Genomic DNA, 19,052 nt, shown 5'->3' on the forward strand with positions numbered 1-19,052 from the left:
TTTATTTTATCAAGTGCCCGATGTAAAAATTGTAATTTTTCATTTAGTTGAGTCTGTTGACAGGATCAGGATATGGATACCCTGCCACTGTAGCTCATAGTTTTTTTTACAAAATCTTGAGCTAATTATAGTCCTCATTCATATAAAAAAAAAAAATGGTAACTTATTCAGGGTTAGTCTCAAAAACATAGACGTCAACCCCATATGCTAGACTTTTTAGTCTAGCTTTTAATGTTTAGAATAGGAATACACATTTTTATATGAACTATGACTGAAGATAGTTATATGATGTTGAACAATATTATTAAATGTCTTTTCACACTCAGGAACTTTTTGTTATTCACTGATAAGGAGAGTGCCAACAATTTCACAGAATCAGTTTTTCCTGCTTTTGTATCTTCACAAAGATTTTTTTTCCCTGCAACAGCAAATTGATGTAGAATATACAGCAAGAAACTTCTGATAAATGTCAGGGCATTCTCAGTACTCTTTGAATAAACAGCATTTATCCTTTTGTTGGATGAATGGATGACTACACAATCAGCAAAACACCTGACCACATATTTACTGAGTACCTTATGTGTTCAAGGCATTGTTTTAGACACTGTTAGATGCAAGGTTTCAGTAAGGCCGGTGATTTCAATTTCAATCCTTAAGTTGCTTACCATCCAAGAGAGGCAATAATGATCAAACAAGGTGGAAAAAGATTACTGTCCTCCACAGGCCAAGTACTTACTCACGTGGAATGAGAGAAGGAAGGCTTGATGGCTCTGAGGCCATTTGGGGAGAATTCTGGAGAATGGATAGAATGTAGACATGAATGATCAATTATGTCTTCCACAAAGAGAGAATGAATCAAATAAGGGAAACTATGTGGAGGTAGAGTGAAGTTGAGCATAGAGAGTTTGAATAACATAAAATAGAGTGACGAGGTGCCTGGGACATGTGGCCCTGAAGGGAAGTTTTAAGATAGAAGAATGGAGAGAAGATGGACAAGTGAGGAGGGTCTTCCATGCCAGGTCCCTGATGTTAGGCCTTCAGATGCTAGGTCCCTTAATGCTGGGCCCCTGGGTGCTATGCTCTCCCATGCCAGGCTCCAAAGTTATTCATTAGGCTGCAGGAACTATGGAAAGTTTTCAACTCCCCATCTCTGGTGATAAGAGTTGCTCCTCTTTCTGGTATTCTGTGGGTGTCTTCTCAATGGGAAATTTATGCCCTCCTTTTAGGCAGATAGGCAGATAAGGGTAAGGCATAGAACTCTTCCTGCATCTGTTGATTCGCTGTTGCCTCATCTCAAAATAATCTTTATGCCAACATGGCATAATTTAGGGGTGGTATATTCTGATCCCCTTCTCTAGGGTTGGGGAATATGGAAGATCAAATTGGCATCTGCTTCATCTGGTTATGAACAGAATTTTAAAAGAATTTCTGCTTCATCCCTACCTCCTTTCCTTCCTTCCTTCTTCCTTTTTCCTTTTTCTTTCTTTTTTTTTTTGTTTTAATGTTTCATGCTATAGATTGGCCCTGCAGATACTTAAGTTTGCCACCACCATTCTACATTTAAGCTTCTGAACCTCCTATAAGTACAGAGTACATTTTTCTCTTGGCATGTTTTGACTAATAAAACTGTGAGATGTTCAATGAGCATTGAATTTTGAAGCCAGTCCAAGAGATGCACAGATAATATCCAAAGTCTGAAGGCTTAAGTTGTCATCACAGAGTTACTAGAGGACACTTACCTTTGACATGATTTGGTATCAGAAATGAGTGTAGACTTGTAGTCATTTAGAACTCGAAAGAGATCTTAGAGTCTTCTAGATCAGTGGCTCCTAAAAGCTACTCAAGAATAGGGCTCATGTTTTTAGTGGGGAACTTTAAGTGATTGGTTAGACCCCCACCCAATATATAAACTCTGTGGTGGGGTCTAGGACTGAGAAGCAGAGAATTCATTTCTTTTAGGCTGCCCAGGTGATGTTAATTCAAATCCAGTGACAACAGCGATTTATGACACTTAGCCAAGTGTTTCCCATGGCTCTGAGCTTCAGAATGTGACCCCTATGTAAGTCAAGTATCAAAGATTTTTTCTTCATGCTATTACTACAGAAACAGGCTAGAATATTCATAGTTCCTCGGCTCAAGAGCGGCAGTTTCTGACAAGTATTTTTGCATTTGGTGAAATGGTAGTCTAAGTTGGAACTCAGTAAACTATTTTTATTTTTAATGAGGGGAAGTGTAGAACTGTAATACTCTCATGTTTTAATTTTTCTCAAATTGGCCTTTGTGCAAAAAAAAAAGATTCCTGCTGTGCCCCAGTTCATAGCCTCATTTTACAAGTGAGAAAACTGAGGCACTCGGAGATGAAATGAATTGCAAGGGATCATCATGGCTTTCTTCAAATTCTGACTTGCTGAGGATTTGGTGCACAATTGTCTCACTCTCTGTAGCATCACTGAAAGAGATGTATAAATGATTATTCTTTGTGCTTTCCATTCCTAGCAATCTCTAATCGAATAACCTGCCTTCATTTGTAGCATCTTTTAGACCGTTCTTTGTACCTAACAGGAGCTTTGCCAGATGTACTAATTACTAGCTGAGACTTTTATCTGATTCTTGAGAACAAAATGTGTGAATTCAGGAGATGAGCCAAGAAGTAGTCATAATGTAAATATTCAATAATAGTAAAAAAACTGCAAGTATAAAAGTTGTAGATGTATTGCTTCTATGGTTCACTTGTGATTGGATGAAGACATCTCCCTGGAATCCCTTCTGGTTATAAAAAGAGGCCATCTTAATTGGCTTGTTTTTGTTTGTGGTTATAAACTATTCCAAACCTTCTGGTTTGAATTGAGGATTATGGATTATTTCATTTCAGTCCTCCACAACCATCAAATTGAATTTAAAAAAAAAAAAAGAGGAACAGAAGTTTCATTGTAAGCCTTTATAGCATTTGACTAATAGCTATATGCAATTCTCTCAGCCTCTTCTGCCTTTGCTGGAAATGTATAGAGTGTCTCTTCATCCTTAGATTGAGAGAGCATAAACATATTGAATGGATTTGATTTCCTACAAAACAGTGTTCTGGCATTTTGATTAATTGACAATGAGGACCCTTCCTTTGTAGTATACCCAGCTTTTCCTTCTAAACATTGGAATTTGGATCACCTACAATTGAAGAGGCAGAGCTGTATAAATCTTTGCTGATGAACTAAAGAGGCCTTCACTTCAGTGTCTGGTGAAGCAATTAATGCTGGAAGAGTAGCTTGGGGTATTACCAGGATGCAGCATATGGCGGTGGTTTGCTAAGTGATTTCCATTTGGCTAACCATTTGATGGCAAGCCAGAGGCAATATTTGGAGAGAAGGTAGAGTAGGAAAATGGGTCTTGAGTACATCTTATCCTCGAGGCACAGGGTGATAACACAGTGGTGCCTTCTAAGAAAGTCGGTTAGCAACCCTTTCTCTTCCCACCAGTGAGACAGGGCCATTATTTTTCATCTGAAAGAAGTCACTTTCCTTGCTGAAAGGATTAGGCTTTGACATCAAATTCTGGCTTTGACGTCATTTTTAAGACATCCTTTGAATATAACCCTAGTTTTCTGGACAGGCAAAGCCTCTTGCTTAAATTCAAAATTCTCCAGGCCAAAGATGATGTCATGTAGTTTGAAAGGCTCCAGTTCCTGGAGTACTACCAGGAAAAGAAAGTCATCTTCCTTGAATTCAGTCCGCCCTCAAGGTGTCCTGAGAAAGAAGCTGTTTCTCAGAACAGCCTGGGCAACATTGCTTTCAGGCAAACTCTTCTCTTGACTTCATATTTCCTACACATTCTTAAGCCATTGCAAGAACTTAAGTCCAAGAAGATTTCTGATAGCTATTTCCTCCCCAGGCTGCAAAAATTCCAGAATTATTTCATTCCTACAGCCTCAAAGATAGAGAAATCAAGGCTCCGAGAGCATGTCTTGAGTTAAAATAGTCATTTTCCACTTTTTATTTTAAGTGACAGGATATTTTCATCAAATAAAACTGTGGAAGGGACAGATTCCTTTTCCACTCACCTGTCCAGTCTTCTTGACCAGGATGGGAAGTATGGAGAGTTACTTTCAGGCGACCTTTAAAATGCTACCTGGGTTCTAAAGACAGTTTATTTTTTGTTGTTGTTATTTTGTTTGTTGTTGTTGTTGTTGTTGTTTTGTTTGAGGCAGAGGCTCGCTCTGTCGACCAGGCTGGAGTATAGTGCCATGATCTCAGCTCACTGCAACCTCCGCCTCCCAGGTTCCAGTAATTCTCCTGCCTCAGCCTCCCGAGTAGCTGGGATTACAGGCATCTACCACCATGACTGGCTAATTTTTGCATTTTTAGCAGAGGCAAAGTTTCACCATTTTGGCCAGGCTGGCCTCAAACTCCTCCTCAGATGATCTGCCCATCTTGGCCTCCCGAAGTTCTGGGATGACAAGTGTGAGCCACCGTGCCTGGCCTCTAAAGACAGTTTGAAAACCACTATATTTATAAGCAGTGAAAATTTTATGAACATGGTAGGTGTGGAGTGCTTTTCACAGAGTCCCTTGGATCTTACCTACACTAGGGAGAAATAACTTTCAAATGTCTTCAAAGTGAGATTAAATCTCACATACACCAGATTGGTTTATTATACTTGGGTGTAGTCTGCGCAGTTTTTCATCTTGTGTCATGGTTAGTTGTAGGAAGTTACGCTTCCCACTAAACTATGAACACTTGAAAGCAGTAACATGTCTTTGTTTTCGTGACACCATCTTACACTCCACCCTCCATCCCTTCCTTCCACCTCCATACCTCTGCACAGACATAGTGCCTGAAAATGGTAAGCAGTAGTGGATGGTGATGTGAATCTGTCATCTACTTGAGGACCTTGAAGAGGAGGCACAGTCCAAGAGAAATAACTGTGTGGATGAATTTGGCTATTTTATTTAGGAAACAAAGAGCCAGAAGTTCTCTGTTCCCTGAAAAACCAAATATACTAGAAGGTCAGGTTGAAACACGAATATAACCAGGAGGCCTGAGGCTTAGTGAGAGAGTTGATCAAACTAGCCCCTTGATTAGATCACATTTTCCAGCCGAATAGGGCTGGGTACTAGACAGTAGGAGGCAGATGTTGGTTTTATTCCAGATGGAATTTTAAAGCTTCCCCAAATCCAGAGAGGACATTGGACAACAGAATAAAAACTTTAAGCAAGTACATAATTAGGCACAACTAGAGCACAGTAATACAGAAGGCAGATTTACATGAAGCCAGGAGATGCTCCCATGCCCTGTTCTCTCTCCTTGTTGGGCTCTGAGACCTATCTTGGGTTTGAACAATGGGAGAATTTAGACATTTCTTCCTCTAGAGTCCATGGCCAGTGTTTGAATTGCAAGTATATCTACAGACCAAAAAAGCAGAGCTGTGTGCCCAGGAGACCTATGTATTGAACAGTTGTGAAGAGCACATGTTATGATTTTCCCATGGAAAGACAATATCTCAAAATGACCCAAGTCATCTAGGCCATTCGGTGGAAGCACAGTAAACAGAGGAACCACTTCCTTTAAGGCCCAGACCTGTCTTCACTCCAGGTGACCCTTACTGGTAAAAACTGTGTTTAGACACCAGAACGTACTAAGTGCTAGGGGGCTGACACAGACCCCTGGCCCACTGCACACAGCTTATTAGTGCCCAGCGGTGCTTGATGTTGGCTTCCTGTGGCCACAGTTTCAAACCTAGTATGAGGTAGATTCTTTTTCTGTCTTGTGATAATGCATTATCTATTCCTAAAGTGGTCTTTTCTTTTCTCTGATAGGCAAGTGTGTCATAGGGCATTCCCTGGTCTAGATGGTAGGATGGGGAGGAAGGCATGGTCGGTTTCACACCCTAAAATATCCCTGGCTGTCTTGTGCATCAGTTTTCAGAATATGTATTATTTTATTTATAATGTGTTCACTTGTTTATGGTGGGCATCCCCGACTCGAATGCAGTGGTCTTGCGTGCTGGGTCTGCTTTTCATTGTTGCTTCCCAGCTATAACATTTGCTAGCACAGTGCCTAACAAATGAGTGATGTCCAGTAAATTTTTGGTGAATTAATGGATGAGTGAGTGAATGGATTCTGATATAACTGAGACTTATTTGTGACTCAGTGGTGAACTTAATATAGAACTTCTGTTCTAACTAGAGACACAAGCGGTTGGGGTGGACTTTACGCTTTGAGAGTAAAACCTCAGAGCATTGTTAATTTCAACCCACCGCCTTAGATTGATGCTGTCCTCTTAGCTAGATTTCCCCATTGGGAAAGACTCAAAGCTGAAGATTGAGGACTCATAGTAGAAACTGTGATTCCCACAGTCACATGCCTCATTTGAAGGAAAAGGCTCCCAGAGTTCTACATTACTAACTTGCTACAAGCATTCATCAGGTCATTTTGATGTAGAAGCTGCTTTATGCAGTGAAAAGAAGTCTGCTCTTGATACCAGAAGATAACCATATGGGTCTTAGTTTTGGCATTCTGCTGCTGTGTGTCATTGCGCAAGTGGGCAGCCTCTCTGAGTCTCTCTTCCTCTGTGAGTGAGATTCCTATAACCTGCTTTACAGACTCTGGGAGGATTGTATGATGTCATGGATGTGAAAATCCTCTATAAAATATAAAATACAGTGTACACAAGAGACAAGGATGATCAGAGTGATGGTTTCTTAAGTGATTGCAGGGACACACACAGGATATTTTCTAACCCCGTTGTGTCCTCCAGGGCCCACAGGCCTCATCTGAAGGAGGGGAATCTGGAGGTGTATTTCAAGGGGCTTTGGTATTCTAGGGTCATTGAGGAATTGTGTAGGCACTTAGAGGTATCCTGTTTCTTCTCTTTTGATATGTGGGCCTCAAATAGATCAGCCTAAGATTGTATCATTTAAAGGTTGGAGGCAGATTGTAACTAAATATAAAATAATTATCAAAATACGTGTTTTTGAAAGGGGGTTGAAACCATTTCTTGTAATCTAAAACAAACTATAAATAGGGGAGATTTTATTTTCAGTTACACCTGCTAGTAGCTGTAAGAGATGGTTCTGTCTAGTGAGAACTACTGAAACCAATTGGTTCAAGAATGCTTCATCGGAAATTGAATAATGTACAGCTGACATTGTCTTGAGGTCCTACTTGGGCCTTTTGAGAAGGGCTTATGAAAATGAAGCCTTTTTTTTTATTTGAAATAGAAAAGGTACCATTTACCCTATAATATTTAACCAACCATCTCCTCCTCCTCAGATTACAATTACAGAGCCCCGGTTACAAGTTGAGGTTTTTAAATTTTTTTTTTCTTTGATTGCTGCCTTTAGCCCTGGGGTGAACTCTGCTGGCAGCCCAGCCCTGTGGGTATTTTTCAAAAGAAGCCTCCTGCTTGATTGTATTAAATTCCACTGGCACCTTTGCCACGCCCTGTCCCCTAACATTCAAGTAAGAGTTTTCCCGTAACCCTGTTGAGAAATGTTCACGAGGACCTCAGAACCTGTTTGTCTTCCAGATTTCAAGGAAATATTAGACTTACTTGGATGTAGTAAATGACATGGTTTCCCCAAATTAATCATTTGCCAGATTTTGCATCTGTTATGTTGTAAAATCTTAATTTATGTACAAAAATAAAATTAAAGAAAAAAATAAAACAAGACCATAATGTGCAGCTCAGTATATTACAAGCTGTTTATTTTTGTTCACTCAAATCAATAATGTACATAGCTAGCATTTTAACTGTGGAATATGTTAGTTTTCATACGATTTGATCAATATCTCATTTTCTTGACCTAAGTGAATAAAAATAAACAGCTTGCAACATATACAGTTTCAGATGTTGGTTTTGTTTTGGTGGTTAGAGAAGCTGGCATAAAAATATAGCCTGAGATGACTGTGAATTCCACAACCAATCTGATCATTTAATTTAATCTGTGTAGTAATTTTATTTATTTTTTAAATTGGCAACATATCACATGGTTCAAAAATCAGAAGATACAAAAACATATTTGGTGAAAAGACTCCTTTTTACCTCTGTACCCGATTTCCCATTTCCACATGCCTCAGGCAATCAGTGTTAATGTTGATTCATCTAAACTGATGAACTAAGATATAGTGCAGCTAAAACCTGATTTTATTTTGATGCCTTATCAAATTACATAAAGGAACAGGGTAGCAGTATGAGACCTTGGCAACCTACGTGAATATCCAGGGAGGTGTCTTAAATGACATGCACTTAGGATGACAAAATATACATCCAAAAGTAGAATTCCATTTTTATTGTAAAGGAAAGTGCTGAAAGCAAGATCTCACTATGAAACCATAAATCACCCCATATACTCTTTTGGACTTCTCTGTTTCTGGGTTTCCAGAACAGACTGTTCTCTTCTGACTGCTGCATATGTATTGAAGCCTGGCACTGTGAATCTCTTATGATGCAAGATTGAATTTCCCATTGCCATTTTTTCAGATAACAGCCCGCCGTCAATGGAAACATATTTATGATGAATTAGGCGGTAATCCTGGGAGCACCAGCGCTGCCACTTGTACCCGCAGACATTATGAAAGGTAAGAAACCATTTCTTGGAATTGCTTAGTTAAAAGTGTATTAATTGAAAGAAGCTTCTGGTCGAGGTTAAGACAGAGGAAGAGTCTAAAAGATCTTTTGGGAAACTGAAAATTTCCCTCTAGCATTTTACTTTGCATACCGCCTTGTGATTTTTAGGGAACATGGTTTTCTCTGGTTACAGGGGCTAAAATTAGATGTTCTTTTAGTTTGGTGCTATCATGTGACCACCTGCCTGACAATGCCTTTCCCCCACCCCACAAGCATGGATTACTCAGTATGTTCTCTTTAGGCTTACTTAACATGAGAACCTTTAGCTTCTGGAAAATCTGCAATGTTACTATGAGGTTGACATTGAAAAGTAAGTGTTTCTCATAGTATTAGCATTGAAAAGTAAGGATTTCTTATGGTAAGAGAAATTACCCCAGAACAAGTCTGTTGTTTTATCTCATCTTGGTATTTTTCTTCTATGGCTATGCATTAGACCCAGGAAATCCTCTTGCCAAGCTCGGTGTGGCTTGGTTTTCTAAGTTTCAGCCTATTTCAGAAAGAGGACGATGATGCAGACAAGAAGTAATGGAAAATTAGCCTACTGTGTTGCATCCACAGGAGTGGATTTCCCCTTTGCATTAGGACTGTTACTTATACTGTTAAAGACCAGTTAGCAGATTCATGCGTTACCCCTCTGTGCCTCAAGCCCATACTTGATTTGTTTAGGTCATTACCAACTTTTCTTATAACTGGCACTTCCCTTTGGGTCTTATACGTACATCCTCAGGTAATACCATTTAACTCATCAATTCTTAGCCTTTTTTTAAATTCAATTCTACTTTTATCTGTATTCCAAACTCAGATTTAGTATGGCTGTTCAACAAGAATATTTTTGTAAGAATAAATTGAGTTGGGTTTAGTACACCATGAAAAATTGCCACAAAGTATTCCCAAGAGATCGCCTTACTTGGCAGGGTTGTAATTCAGAGGATTTTTAAGAATTGATAATAGATGTTCAAATTATTACTCTTTATAGCATTGTTTTTCAGTACAACACATCCCTTTTTAAAATATGTTATTTCTCTCAGTATTTAATACAAAAACTCACCCATTCTCACTCTATGTAAAAGGTACACCACTGATGTTCTAGTACAAAGTAGCACTGATATCTCAGGTGAGTGTTCTGAAAATAATATCTAAGGAACCACAGGCTACTTGTTTTTGACTTATGAGTCTAGGCTTAATTCAGAACATTTTTTTTTTGAGATGGAGTCTTGCTCTGTCACCCAGCTGGAGTGCAGTGGCTCTATCTTGGCTCACTGCAACCTCCGCCTCCCGGGTTCAAGCGAGTCTCCTGCCTCAGTTTCCCAAGTAGCTGGGACTACAGGCGTGTGCCACCACATCCAGCTAATTTTTAGTAGAGACAGGGTTTTACCATGTTGGTGAGGATGGTCTCGATCTCTTGACCTTGTGATCCTCCCGCTTCAGCCTCCCAAAGTGCTGGGATTACAGCCGTGCGCCACCGCGCCCAGCCAGAACATTTTTATTAGAAACTCAGTCCCTGTTTTCAAATAGCTTCTGTGCTGAGAGTTGGACATCTCTTTTCTTTTTATGCAATTACCCTCAACACCTCAACCATCAAACGTAAAAGAGCAGATAGCAATTGAAGCTTGAAAAAGGAGTTTATCTCAGCTGCTAGCTTATCTAGTTAAATAATGAAAACATTAATCAAATGAATTACAAAGTACCACATTAAAAAAGAGAGAGAGAGATAAAGTTTGGCATGGAGAGAAGGATTGAACCCATAGTGGTGTGTGTGTGTGTGTGTAAATTGAGCAGTTATGTGAATAAAAGTAGGATTCTTTTGAAGATTGTATACTTTTGATTATTCTTGCTGGAGTAGGAGATTCCTGAAAGCTTTCAATCAATCACATTAGAAAATTTTAGTAGAGATACCACAAACTTTACCAATTAAGAAACATTATTAAAGATATCTTAAAAATTTTCTCTTCTCTCCCTATTCTTCGGACCAGATTGGATATTTCATAAAGGTTTGATTTCTGATTCGGTTAAATTTTTTGAAGAGTGATGTCACTTTTCCAAATCCAGAAAGGGTACAGTAAGGAAAATGGAAACCACACTGGGTATTCAACAAAGAGACTTCACGATAGGCAGTTGCTTAAACAGGCATTGGTGTGAGGCACTAAGTTACATGGGAGGATTAACTGTAGGTTCCCCAGGGTGAGAGAATAGAGGGGAGGTTGGTTGTCACCACCCAGAAGTTTGGAGAATAAAGGGCTGGGGTTCAGGTCTCTGGTAAGAAGGACTCACCCAACCAGCACTGGTGCTTCAGGAGCTCAGAGGAAGAGCACTATGGAGCTGGGCTGAAACCTGAGGAGGTGGTGCTCCCTGGCTGCTGCCAGACCTCAGAGGACACGCACTGAAGCTGTTGGGGGACTGTTGAAGGAAACTAGAGGCTGCAACCCACAACTGCTGTTAAGGCATTGTTGAGTTGACACTGATACAAACAAGTGAAATAGAAAGGAGATTCCTTTTCTCTCCCTGCCTCCCAGGACTCCCTGTTTGCGGAACAGTAACAGGAAAATAGCTGACAAAAGGGATGTGTAATTTACAGAAATCCAGTCCTAGCATCAGCAAGCAGAGTACAGAAGGGTGGGTTTGGAGTTGAGACACTAGTGCATCCGCCAAGTGGGATGGACTTGGCCACATGCAGAGCCCCGTTTTATGCATGGCGACACCAAAAATGGCAATGTGGAGCCTGCAGCCACGTTGGAGCATAGCTGTCCCAGGGTGATCAGCAAGGTCCTTCACCTTTTCTTGGTATTTACTTTTGCCATCTAGACTCCTCTCACATCCTTGTGATCAGATGTAATCACTAACTACCAACATTTGGAGATCATTGATTTTATTTACAGTAGTGCCTCTCTCACTCTTGAATCAATCATTATCTTAAAAGGAATCACCCATAATCCTGTGTGTTGTGGTGGGAAAAAAAGGCTAGGATTACTATTCTAGATGTCTTCTTTTTAACTGGTTCTACCAAAAAAGGGCAGAGGACATGCGCATCTGTCCAGGGACTTAGATCAAAGAAGAGACTGAAGCTCTGGGCTGAAACTTCATGATTATGGTAGATTTCATTCATTCTTGCTAGTCACAGGTTGCATGAACAGATGAAACAGAGATGATTAGATTGGTGAAGGAACACTGTTTTCAAGAGAAGGGTCAAGTTGAGAATGGTCAGGACTTTGTGGGCAAATATCTAGTCTGGAAATGCCCTTGGAAATTTTTAAAGCCTTCCAAACCAAATCAGAATGATGAGGTTCTTCTGTTCTCTCATTGTTTTCACTCTGTTAAAGAGAATTGCTCCTTTTCCTATTTCCCTGCCACCAGCTTTGCTCTCCTAGAAGATAAAGAAGTGAGTGATCTACTATGCATTATCCACTGATTTATTTTTCATGCACTGTGGTTCATGTTTCCAGTAAACGTTTTCATTTTACAACAAGAAAAATGTAGCCAGTTCCTCAGTAAAATGTTACTTGTATATTAGTTGAGCACTTTTGGTTTATTAATGAGTGCAATAATGAAAGTGTGGGTTGTTGAAAAGAATCAATGGGTGTTTTTATTTAAGGCATAGCAGAAATGGTACAATGCTTGTGAATACATCATTGTCGCTGAAGGCCTGACTCGTACCAACTTGCCTCTGATTGGTTTAAATCAAATAGGTCCAAGCACTTCATAAAAATGTCTTTGTCAGCCTGGTTTTGCTTCCAAACCTATTCATCTCTGTCAGTTTTTAATATTAGTACCAGGCTCCTGGCCATAGTCCATTAGTACTGTACTTAATTGCTCGTGTTACAGATGATTACCAATATAAAAAGCATTAATGTTTTCCCATCGCAAGGCTGTTGCTATGTAGATGTCTCAAACTCAGCAAAGCTTATGAAATGTGGTTATTCTGGATATTTCTTGCTGAGGATTTATAGATAAAGTTACTGTAGGTTTTGATGCAAAGAAAAATACCCACCTCATTTGTTCTGAGTGGAACATTTTCTTTCTTGTCTAACTCTTTACTTAAAAGTACCCAGATCACTTTTATTTTTATCAGTAAAGGAACAAAAAGGAAAATGGCTACTTTTAGGAAATTCTCTTAGCTGGATTTTCTGGAATAGTAATTCACTTTAAAGTCTTTGTTTTCACATGCAGATTTCTCTCTCTCTTTTTTTTAATGTTTTTAAAGTACATGCAGGGGGAAAAAAAATCTTCAATCCGAATGCTAGATTACTGGTTTTAATTTTCCTGAATAAATTACATGGTCTGTTTCTGTGGAGCACATGAAGTTGTTATTAGGGATTTTAAAAGGAGCATTAAAGCAAAAGTACTTTATGATGTGCATTTTTGTGTATTTAGAAAATCAAAATCATAAACAAATGTATTTGTTTGTGAGGGAAATTAGCAATTACTCTTCATCTTCTTGCATACGTAATGCCTAATTTCAAATCCAACCTTTTGCTTTTACCATAAGCATGCCTTGGACAAGACTATTGCCCTGCGTGGCTGAGGCAGCTTTCTTTGCAGGGACTTAAGGTGAGGTGTACCCAAGCCAGATTGGGCAGAAACTGAGTGATAACTGGAGCTTCTGCCTTTTTTTTCTGAAGGTGGAAGGCAGAGTGTGGGAGGCTTCATGTTTTGAATAAGATAAGCATGTGCTTTAAGGTAAGGACCAAAAATATATCAGGTTCTAAGGAACCCACCTATTCATACCATGGATAAAGGTCGGGGAAGGAAAAGTGAGTTACAGCTCTGTTCACATCAGGGACATGATTCCATGTATTCTTGTTCAGTTGGACACCCTGAGAGTTAATAAATACACAGTTCAGAAAGTCACAGGCAGCATCTCAGAACTGTGTATTTAAGAGGACCTCTAGCAACTCCCTAGACCAGTGCTACTCCAATGAGATTTTCTACTTGTCCATGAACTGTCTGCTACTAGCCCATAGCAAGCTAAGAATAGCAATTGCCAATAAGCATTGATACACTTACACTGAAATTTGCCAGAATAACATTATATCCATTGAAGCTAATAAAAAATTGGGGCTTGTGTTTTGTATGCCTCCTTTTGAATTTCATTTTTCTAGTAATTCATTTTTATGGTTGTTTACAAAAGCATCCGTCAGTATCAGATGGTAAATTTAGAAAACTGGTCCTTCATCCAGGTCAGTGGGGAAGCTCTGCTCCTACATCATGGCCACAAACTTAAATGTTTATGGAGGCAGATAGCACAGATGAGTGCAGGGGACACAGCTGGAAAGTGTGAAACTGGCACGTACAGCCTGGGCCAGAGAGCCCAACAGGGCCAGTTGTTCTAGGTGGATGCTATCTGTGTGCTTCCTGACTTTCTATGTTTTCAAGATTTTTTTTATGCTTATTTTTTTTTTTTTGTCTTTTTGTTTTTTCCTTTTTGTGGAGAACGGGGTCTTGCCATATTGCCCAGGCAGGTGTTGAACTCCTGGGCTCAAGCTATCCTCCCGCCTCTGCCTCCCTAAGAGCTGGGATTACAGGCGTGAGCCACAGCGCCCGGCTCAAGATATTTTTTTAAATGTGAAATAACCTAACTTATAAACGTTGGCTCCAATATTAATTGTTTTTTTTTTCTTTTTTTTTGAGACAGAGTCTCCTTCTATCCCCCAGCTCACTGCAACCTCTGCCTCCCAGGTTCAAGCAATTCTCATGCCTCAGCCTCTCAAGTAGCTGGGATTATAGGTGTCTGCCACCACACCTGGCTCATTTTTTGTATTTTTAGTAGAGACTAAGTTTTGCCATGTTGGCCAGGCTGGTCTTGAACTCCTGACCTCAGGTGATCCAACCACCTTGGCCTCCCAAAGTGCTGGGATTACAGGTGTGAACCACCACACCCAACCTAAAAAATATTTTATGAAAGCTACATCAAACATGCCCATGGGTAAAAGATAGCCTCCAGGTGGCCAGGTTCCACGAAGATTGAACTATGCTTGACACTAGGCTAGCCAGCCTCTAATTCAGTGCCCTGCAGTGGGAGGGCGTGGAGGAAGCATCGGGGTTCAGGTCGCTCTTACTCTACACACTCTTCCATGTGCTGAGCAAAACACCCTCTGTGGCTTCCCATTGACCCTGGCTTGCCTTCGGTGGTTGAGTCGTTGCGTGTCCACTCCCTTTGCTCTGATCAGCTTCCAGGAGCTTGTCAAAGCTCCTCTTTCACTTCAGGTCTTCCTGTTCCATTCAGCCAAGCCTCAGAGCACCAGTAATGGATCTTCACCAGCTCAACTTGCTCTCGTGCACACGCCTCCAGTTTGTGTCACTCAGAATTCCCAAAGCTACTCCAGATGTGGCATGTAGTACTTCTCAGGATGTGGGCAGTGTCAGTCTGTCAAAACAGCCTAAGATTACATTTGAAATGGGCAAGAAGCTCTCTCCTATTGGCCTGTTGCTTTTTCTTGGGTAGGATAGATTTGCCATTTGATTAGCTGCCTTTTTCATTTACTGATGCCCTCAAGACCCAGTCGGTGTTTTTTGGACATCTGCCACATATAGCGCACTGTGAGTGGTAATAAGAACATGTGAAGCAAAGAGTTGAGAATTGGCTGGCAAACAATGAGAGGGACCCTTGCCACCACATTCATAGCAGAGATTGCTAAAAGAACAGAACGCTGCTTCCTGTGAGCCCAGGTTCAGCCTCAGAATCCTTCTCAGTGTGGCATCCCCAGGTAGCCACCATGACTCAGAACTGGAAGATGAGGTGATCTTTGGTTTATCTAACCTATCTCAAGATTTGACTCAAAGGCCATACACACATGGAAGAGAGTTATATCTGTGTCTATAGATGGCATGGTGGCTTATGCCTATAAACACAGCACTTTGGGAAGCTGAGGCAGGCGGATGACTTGAGACCCAGGAGTTCGAGATGTGGTAAAACCGTCTCTGTACTAAAAAATACAACAATTAGCTGGGGGTGGTGGCACATGCCTGTAATCTCAGCTACTCAGGTGGCTGAGGCATGAGAATCACAAGATGAATCATGGGTTGGCTGAATACGAGGTGCAGAGGTTGCAGTGAACCGAGATCGTGCGACTGCACTCTAGCTTAGACTACAGAGCGAGACTCCGTCTAAAAAAAAAAAAAAAATGCCAGGCACGGTGGCTCACACCTATTATCTCAGCACTTTGGGAGGCCGAGGCAGGTGGATCACAAGGTCAGGAGATCAAGACCATCCCGGCTAACATGGTGAAACCTTGTCTCTACTAAAAAATTAAAAAATTAGCCAGGCATGCGTGGTGGCAAGTGCCTGTAATCCCAGCTACTCGGGAGGCTGAGGCAGGAGAATCACTTGAACCCAGGAGACGGAGGTTGCAGTGAGCCCAGATTGCACCACTGCACTCCAGCCTGGGTGACAGAGCGAGACTCCATGTCAAAAAAAAAAAAAAAAAAAAAAAAAAAAAAAACTACATCTATAAAAACCAGTTATGTAATTTTAAAAAATAAATTCAACAGAGATCAAAGAAGGAAGAGAGAATTTTCAACTGAAATGAACAAAGTTCCCTCTGGAAAATGTGTATAGAATGGTAGGGAATGAGATGGTAAAGGGGGCTATCAGAAAAGTCCTAAGGCTGAATTTCCAAGTCACATACCCCAAAGGCAGGTAGTTTAGTTTATCCTTTCAGTGTCTATGAACTATTACCCTAAGGTGCGGTGGCTAGACTCTGGCCATCCTTGCTCAGGGTAAGGTTGCCCAGTCAATGGACTTGCATCTTCTTTGCCAACTGTCTCATGGCAGCCCTGGCTTGGGGCCCCTATTGGGCTCACTTCTGTAACACAGCCACCCAGCCGCTCTCATCTCCCTAAACCCATAGAAGGCATCCTGGCCCTTAACAACCAGCAGCCCAGGAAACTGCAAACGAGTTGCCCAGAGTTAGGCCGACTGAGGTTGTACAGCTTCCCTTCCATCTATACCCCACCAAGCTTGTTCTCACAGGGCTCTGAATCAGGTCAGTGCAAACACCCTACACCCAGAGTAGCTTCTTCTTGTCATCTGTAAAGAATTTCTCTCCAAAGGACAGTCAGGTAATTTCATACACAAGAGCCTCATACTTTGTATCACCAGGCATGCCTAAAATGCTCTGATAACTTTCCAGTGCCTGGATATTTCAAGAAACTTTTAGAAAGGAAAACAAAACTCTAGCCAGACCCTGGAGTAGAAAAACTGGTTTCTATTTAAAAAAAAAATAAACAACAGCCTTTGAAAAAAAAAAAAATCTCTATTTAAAAATTCTTAAGTTTGCCTCTAAATGCAAGTTGTAATTAATAGAAGTTAGAGTTTACACTGTTGAGTGTAAAAACACCCTCAGGCACAAACTAATCAAGTGTGTATGTCATGCTGTAAACTACAGCGAGTTCTTTGTTTGACCCCCCCCAAAAAGCTTGCCAAACAGCAGGTTTTCTTTGTCAAGCTCCTTTATTGTCTCATTTTTGTTTTCATCCTGCTTCCCTCCCCGCACTCCATCCCACCCTTTGAACCTAACTATAGTATTTAAAAATCTTGCAGGTCCCATGTTTTATTGATAGTTTACATCAAGCATGAATTTAAATTTGGGAACAGATTAAGTGTCTTAGCCCTTTTCTTTTTGATAAATAACAAAAGGTTTCTACTTATGATTTTCTGTCCTCGGGGCTTTATCATTAAGATTAAATAACTGTACTCTCAAGCATGCCACTGCACAGACATCTTTTCAATTACGTGAGTAACAGATGCCTTCACAAAGGAGCTATTGAAAATTCAGAAAACATGTTTCCAAAAAAGAAAAGGGAAAAAAAAGTATCATATGACAGAAGAATATAATTGTTTACCATTAAAGTATATTCTTAACTCTTCCACTGAAAACCTCTTGGAACATTTTGTTTTTGTACAAGTTATTACAAAGTTTGACCAAAATAATAAATGTTGTGGGAGAATTGTTGAACATTTCAGAAGCTTTGGAACCAGTAGGATCTGACATGCATGGGGCTTAAATCCAATCGTTATTTGCCTGTTTTTACATTTTGACACTGCCTTCCATCATTTGTGGGGTGCACATCACATTGAAAACACTATTGTGTTGGCTGGGCACAGTGACCTACACCTGTAATCCCAGCACTTTAGGAGGCCGAGGTGGGTGGGTTGCTTGTGTCAGGAATTTGAGACCTGCCTGAGCAACATGGTGCTACCCCATCACACTAAAAACAGAAAAAATTAGCCAGGTGTGGTGGCACACACCTGTAGTCCCATCTATTCAGGAGGTTAAGGTGGGAGGATCATCTGAGTCTAGGAAGTCAAGGCTTCAATAAGCTGTGATTGCATGAGACCTTGTCTCAAAACAAAACAGTATTGTGTTTATTATTCTTGAAATAATGTTCATCTGCCCTTGAGATGGATCCATACAACTCAACTCTGAAGTCATTGGTTTTTTTTTTTTTTTCATTGAGAAGAGTAATTGCGGCAATCGTTGCTGGCTGGCATTGCAGAGGGCTAGGTGCCGTGCATGGCCTGTGTTCACTGTTACAAGGATGCATTTTAATCCCTGGGACGTAATGTCAGCCTTCCTTAAGTCCATTCCAACTTTCTTCAATGTGGTTGTCATTTGAAAGGCATGAGAATAGCATCAGTCTAGACGCTCTGAAATGTGGAATGGAGACACCATAGAAAGCCCCCAAGGAGCTTTATTAGGGAGACTGTGGGAAGCTTGGGCCTGGTAAGGTTAAGTCCTAGAGGCTAGAATTCATGGAGGATATGATTCTCAAATTTCTCTTACCATCCAATATTAACTTGGGTATGATCCAACTAGCATCACTGCCTTTTGAAGAGCTATGACATGGTTATCGTAGCATATTGTTAGAGCAGTGTGCCCAGTGCCCAACTCAAAGGGCTTCTTCTGACATAGGAGGTTGATCCTTTGTAGAATGGCCACATATGTGTTTTATAGGTCTGTTGCCTCTGAGAAAAGGAGAATGCTCACCCCAGTTTCTTAGGTAACTCCTTAGGAGCTAGGAATTCACTTAACCCAGGCAGGAGTGATCATTTTAGTATCTCCTCTGTGTAGGTACGTCTCCGTGTTGATATGCCTGTGTATGAAGATGCACAGCTACCTTGTTGAGATGAAGATAGCTGGATTAACAGAGGCAGGCAGTTCTATGGTTGAACTCAAATTTTGACACTAAATAGCTGTGTGCCATTGACTAGTCACTTAATCATTTAGCTCTGAACCTCAGTTTTGTCATCCATAAAATGAGGATAAAATAACATATCTGTGGATACCGCTTTTTGTAATGGTTGAAGTTAAAGCATGCAGAGTGCCTGGTATTAATAGGACCGTAATGCATGATAGTTAATATGGTAATGCCTCATCAGTATATATGAATGACATGAAGTTTCTCTACCTTCCCTCCTTGCTTCTAACGCAGTCCCC

At 40.6% G+C, this 19,052-nt stretch overlaps 1 protein-coding gene across 3 annotated transcripts in view; it reads left to right on the forward strand.

Moving 5' to 3' along the window:
* Positions 1-19,052, forward strand: part of ARID5B (AT-rich interaction domain 5B) — a 195,082-nt gene that overhangs the window by 159,562 nt on the left and 16,468 nt on the right. For all 3 annotated transcript variants that reach the window (XM_021675771.2, XM_064374166.1, XM_012445746.2), the window contains one exon: positions 8,473-8,570. In XM_021675771.2, the coding sequence (XP_021531446.2) occupies positions 8,473-8,570 (98 nt within the window). The remainder of the gene's footprint in view (positions 1-8,472; positions 8,571-19,052) is intronic.

Source organism: Aotus nancymaae, unplaced genomic scaffold (assembly GCF_030222135.1).
Source record: "Aotus nancymaae isolate 86718 unplaced genomic scaffold, 86718_ANA_hifiasm-v0.15.2.pri h1tg000010l, whole genome shotgun sequence".
Classification (NCBI taxonomy): Eukaryota; Metazoa; Chordata; class Mammalia; order Primates; family Aotidae; genus Aotus; species Aotus nancymaae.